We start from the raw sequence: 6,000 nt of genomic DNA, 5'->3' as shown, positions 1-6,000 counted from the left end.
CATGGAAAACCCTTCGTAAGGGATGTTCACATTTTTTTGTGCTATGAAATAATTTAACACAGCTTTTAAAAGCATTTAAGGACAGCACTGACATAGATGAAGGCGTTCAAAGTCTTTGCCATGAGTTGTGGTTTTGGTCTTGGAGATGTTGTGGGATAGTTGTTCCGAGGATGAAGCATTGGAATAAATGTCCGTGATTGTAAAGTAATGGCAGTGTTTCAAGCTATTTATTCTAGACAGTATTTGCAAGATGTTCTAGAGTAATGCACTAAGTGGCTTGAAAGCACTTTTTAAAGCCCACTGCAATGTAAATGGGCTATAAGATGTTAGAAGCAGCATAACCATTTTAGCTGGCACGTAACCAAGAATAATTTATAACATTTTATGCTAAAACATCGTAACACTAAACCCAAATATAAAAATGTATTTATAAGCATCAGTAAATTTCTTTCTGCACTGGACAAAAATAAAAGTTATGTTATACTCACCTGATCAGCTAGAAACGTTTTGCTTTACCCCTTTCTCCAGTTTTTTTCTGGTTTAGGTGACATTTATCCTTTTCTCTACTTCTGCTCCAGATCCTTGCCTTGGCTTTTATTTTTTATTTCATAAAATGTATGCATTGCCTCAAAGCAGTTTACAAATATATAAAACAAGAAAATCGAGGAAAAACCACAACCCTAGTTTAAAATGTACAAAAGTTAAAGTGCTAAAACAGATTAAAATTCCCTCGACTTTCTAAGCATTTAGGTAGACTTGTCTAAACAAGAATGCTTTTAGCAGGCGCCGAAAACAGTACAGTGAAGGCACCAGCATGATCTCAATGGGCTGGGAGTTCCTAAGTGTTGGCACTGCCGCTCTAAATGACCAAGTTCTTACAAATGCAGGACAGGTATTATGTACCACTCAAAGCGGTAGAGTGGGCAAATGTGGGAGTAAGGCGTTCTCACAGGTAACCTGGTCCCAAGTTGTTACCAATAGTAACACCTTGTACTTGGCCTGGTAGTAAATTGACAACCAATGCAGATCTCTGAACACAGGTGTTATATGCTGGCAATGCCTCACCCCTGTGAGCAATTGTGCTGCATTGTTCTGTACTAACTGCAGCTTCACATTGTCCTGAACTGCTTCCCAGTTTCATTCCTGGCCCTGCCGTTAGTTTCTGTACATGGTCCTGCTCTAACTAAGTTCTGGTTCCCAGTTCTCATACTTTGCTTTCCATGAACTCTGTCCATGCCTGCTGTTTTGCATCTGACACCAATGGAATGCAACTTCCTTCCTTCTGCAGCCTCACCATGTCTGTTCATTGAGCTTGGTCCTCTCACCTCAAGTCCTTTTTGCTCTCACTAATAAAAATTACAATGGGTTGCATATGCAAGACGACTTCTATGAGTGCAGTGGAACTTCCCCTCCCTCTCACCCCCATGTGCCTCCCCCCACATCTGCTATGGGAGTTCCCCAAACCCTGCAGAGGAGGACATTACAGCGCATTTGCAAAAACTGTTCCATTCACACAATAAGTTGGATTCAGCCCAATTTTCTGTTCCAGCTGGTCTCCTGGTTTGGAAAATCCTAGTTGCTTCTTGTGTATAGCCTGCATTGCAGGGGGTTGGACTAGATGACCCTTGGGTCCCTTTCCAAGTCTATGATTCTAAGATTACATATGTATTTATGACAAAAAGCATACTATCTTCATCTCTTTTCTTTTGACACTGAATTTTAGCAAAGGTATTCATACGTATTTAATATGTAGCCATCATCTTATTCAGTGTAAATTGAAATAAAGTCCAAAAGCCCCAAATAAAATGTAGAGATCTGTGGGAATTACAATGATTTTTCTAGTGATAAAAGTATATCAACTAATCATCTTTCATTTTTTTCACATTTCTCCTCATCACAAAAGAAGCATGCTTTTGTAACAGTGTGAGCATATCATGGTGAAAGCTTTATGCACAGGGTATATCGCTAGACGACTCTGTTGCATTCAGAGGTTTCAACATTAGGTTAAGACAGACTTAAGGTTCCCTGTCCCAGGCATCTGACCTCCCCCTACAAATGATTAATATAACTTATCTGCAGGGCTGTCTTAAGTATATTTGGCGCAACTGGCGCCGAGGTGCGCCGGATCCCTCCGGCGCCCCCGCCCTGTTTCCCAGTGCGGCGGCCGGCCAGAGCTGCGCGGCCGGGCCAAGCGCACAGTGCGGCTGCCGGGGGGTGCAGCTGCGCCACCCAGCCTGGCCGTAGGGCCGGCCCTGCTTATCTGTGTTCTCACACTATTCAGCCCAAGACATTTTGCTGCCTGAGGCAGAACAGCAAATGGTGTACTGTATTCTCTCCACAAAACTAAGTGCATAGTATCCAAGGCCAGTCAATTTATTTTGGTACCAGAGGAGGAAAAGCACCTCTCCTCCAACCTGGCAGTAAAAATGCAACAATAAACTAAATAACTAACAATGTCCTGCCCTTTCGTGACCCACAAAAGCTCCTACCTGGGCTTCACCCTGACACAATTGCAGCGAATGTTTCTCGACCCCAGTGAGCAGTGACCTGTTATGTAGGAGCAGAATCCAGGACACACTCAGCATAATTACGCAAAGACACAAAGTAAGATTTTGGGCGTGCATGCCATTTTATGATGGGATTCTGTTTATATCTGAAATTTTGTTCTCGTTCTGTGATTTGTTAACTGCTTTATGTTTCAGAGAAAGAACCTGCGATGCAGATTTTTCATTTCAATTAGTTCTACTAGGCAATGTAGGGATGAAGGAAAGAATAGGAGAAACCTGGCTGTTTCCAGGGGGTGGTTGCCTGTTGCTGTTGGGTTTCCCCCCACATAAAGCTGTCTTCAGACTTACAGGATTTATCCAGTCACCTATTATGTTCATAACTATGATGTGTACCAACTTGGAGATGTACTGCTCACAAAGGAAAGCTAAGAATGGAGCACTTCATTCATAAATGTAAATGACAGATTCAGAATTCGGGAGAACATGCAACCGCAAACCTGTACAGATGGCATTAACAGATTTTGTTAATATTTTTACACAGCCTTTTAAGACAACAGGATAAGAGCTGTAGTGCATATGAGACTTTTTCAGCTCAGCCCACACAGCACTGAATCCCAAATTTAGTCCTGCTCTGGGACTAATTCCTGATAGTGTATATGTAAACCCAATCCTTCCATAGGCATTCTTATATGCACACATCCACACAGATTTCCATACACCTCTCTTGCTTTCACAACCCTTTAATAAGCTTAAACATTTTGTATATTTTTTAATATTATCGAACATTTATGTTACCAATAGCTTCCTTGCCCTCCTGTTCAGCTTCAAGCTATAAAACTATATATCCTGCTGAAAGGAAAATAAAATAAGAACCAGTATTATTATTTTCCTCAGGTGGATGAACTAGTATTTCAATATGCAAATTCAAACCTATAACTGGGATTATTCTCCAGAGAGTTGCTAATGCAGTGAGGGGCAGATGAATGCATACCTGTACACACTGACTGTAAGGTCCTATGTTGGCAGGGGCCCAGTGAGAGATGCTCTGTACATGCAAAACCTGCTTCTGTTGACAAGGTGGCTCACCAGTCATCCCATCATAATTCTGTGCCAGGCAGTCCATCTGAAACAAAAGTCCTTCAGGCAAGGGGACTTCTACACAAACTCTGAAACCACAAGACAGGAAGGCAGTTATTTAATGGTGGCATTCATGCATCTTAATTTTTGACAGGATCTCTTTCCCCCCTCATACTTAGATGATGATGATGATGATGATGATTATTATTATTATTAGAATTTATATACTACCCTATACCTGGGGGTCTCAGGACAGCTCACAGAATAAAATCAAGATATAAAACCACAAAATACCTAATAAAAATAAAACAGCAACCCAAAAGCCCCACCCCCCCAAAAAGAACACATTTTAAAAGGACATAGGATGAAAATCGGATCAACCTGGTTGAAAAGGAACGTTTCTGCCTGGCGTCTAAAGGTGTATAATGAAGGCGCCAGGCGAACTTCCCTTGGGAGAGCATTCCACAGATAGGGAGTCACTGCAGAGAAGGCCCGTTCTCATGTTGCCACCCTCCGGACCTCTCAAGGAGGCAGCACACGAAGGAGGGCCTCAGAAAACAATCTCAGGGTTCATATGGTTCCATATGATATATGGAATATATATATATATGAAATATGCTTCCATAGTTCATATGGAAAGAGGCGATCCTTGAGGTATTGCGATCCTGAGCTGTTTAAGTCAAAACCAGCACTTTGAATTGGGCCCAGAAACTGATTGGTAGCCAGTGCAGCTGTACCAGGATTGGTGTAATATGCTCAAACCGTCTTGCTCCGGTGAGCAACCTGGCTGCTGAATTCTGCAACAGCTGAAGTTTCCAAACCGTCTTCAGAGGCAGCCCTACGCATAACACATTGCAGACCAATATGGCTCCACGTTTTGAAGGGACCTTGGGGCCATCATCATTGTTCCCACTGAGTGGGCCAACCTCTTCATTGCCACTGTCACCACCATTACCTTTCCCGTTGGGTCCAATCTGTTCACCTGGCATATAGGGAGAGTCCGGATCATCTGGAGAGTGCTTCTTCTTCTCCTTGCTTACACATTTGAAGAGAGCACACCAACAAGCAGTAACAGCAAGAAGGATGAGTAGCGGCAGGGCCAGGGGGCTCTGGGAATCGGTAGTAGGCCTCCTACTGAGGAGTGAGCCTTGGAAGGTACCCCGTGATGCTGAAACCTGACACCAACTCTAAGTTCTCTATATAGCCAGCTAAGAGTCTCTTCATTGTGAAAGCTGACTGCTACAATTTATGGCAGCCTTCTGTCATAAGCAAGCGGGAGTGGCTACTGGACCCCCCCCCCAAAAAAAAACCTGCTCCAGAAGGTTGGGAAATGCTTTGGAACAGCAAGAGAGCATCTGCAGAGTGGAGGTTCATTTGGAGAAAGCAGCTTCCCTCCTGTTCTGTTGAGCCTCCAAATGGAATAAAGAGCCTCCTGTCAATGGCAGGACATCACTGGATACAGCCCCCAGTACACACTGTGCTTTCTCATTCTTCCTTCATATTTAGGTGTGCTTGTTCTAGTTCACAGAGCTTCTGTGAAACTGCCAAAACCCATACCATTTCATACCATGCCTATATAGAGAGGCCCTCCAAATATTTCCAGTATCTAGAGATTATTGGTCTTGCAGCCATCAGGAAAAACCCGAAGAAAGTTTTACTTCCCATCGTTGTTCTGGTTGTCCCAAATACTTAGCTGTATTACTGAGGGTACTGGTAACAAGCCATGTGCTGTTACTTGGTTAACTTCAGTAAACACAGATTCCCCAAAGAAAGTTGTCTTAGGACAGGCATGTCCAAAGTCCGTTTCAGGGGCCTAATCCAGCCCGCCAGTTGGTTTAATCCAGCCCCTGTGGTAGTTTATTTCCTGGGGTAAAATCCTTAAAAAAACCAACAACCCTCAACAGCGTCAACCCTAAAATAAAGCTCAATAACTTTGGGGTAAAATCATAAAAAAGCTCAACAACTTCAATCCTAAAAAAGGTTGGCTCCTTGGTCGGCCCTCACGGCCCTTCACTTCAACAAATCTGGCCCTCTTTGAAAAAAGTTTGGATACCACTGATTTAGCACATTCCCTCCAAAACTGGAAATGAATTCCTTTGTGCTAACCACATTTCCAACATATTGGTTTAGGGAAGGTGTTTTTCATAGATGAGCTAATTTTATGGGTGTATAAAGACACCAAAATACCTTTGTGAGCACAGTTTGTCTCAACTATGCTGAGATTATATTTGTGTCGGATTATCCAAAATTTAGTTGTATTCAACTAAGTCATATTCATATTAGACCCACTGAAATAAATTCATCTAAGTTAGTTATGTCCATTAACTTTAATGAACCTACTCAGAGCAGAACTACTTTTGAACACCACCCCAAAATATCTAAGGGGCACCAGGCTGGGACGGGTGCTCTATAACAT

At 42.7% G+C, this 6,000-nt stretch overlaps 1 protein-coding gene across 2 annotated transcripts in view; it reads right to left on the bottom strand.

Annotated features, from left to right (window-relative positions):
- Positions 1 to 6,000, bottom strand: part of DPH6 (diphthamine biosynthesis 6) — a 233,007-nt gene that overhangs the window by 120,955 nt on the left and 106,052 nt on the right. For both annotated transcript variants that reach the window (XM_088671286.1, XM_035110376.3), the window contains exon 12: positions 3,499 to 3,673. In XM_088671286.1, coding sequence (XP_088527412.1) covers positions 3,499 to 3,673 — 175 coding nt within the window. The remainder of the gene's footprint in view (positions 1 to 3,498; positions 3,674 to 6,000) is intronic.

This window comes from Zootoca vivipara, chromosome 1 (genome assembly GCF_965207765.1).
Source record: "Zootoca vivipara chromosome 1, rZooViv2.hap1.1, whole genome shotgun sequence".
Classification (NCBI taxonomy): domain Eukaryota; kingdom Metazoa; phylum Chordata; class Lepidosauria; order Squamata; family Lacertidae; genus Zootoca; species Zootoca vivipara.
The sequence above is the reverse complement of the archived record's forward strand: the minus strand, read 5'-3'. Positions and strand labels throughout refer to the sequence as shown.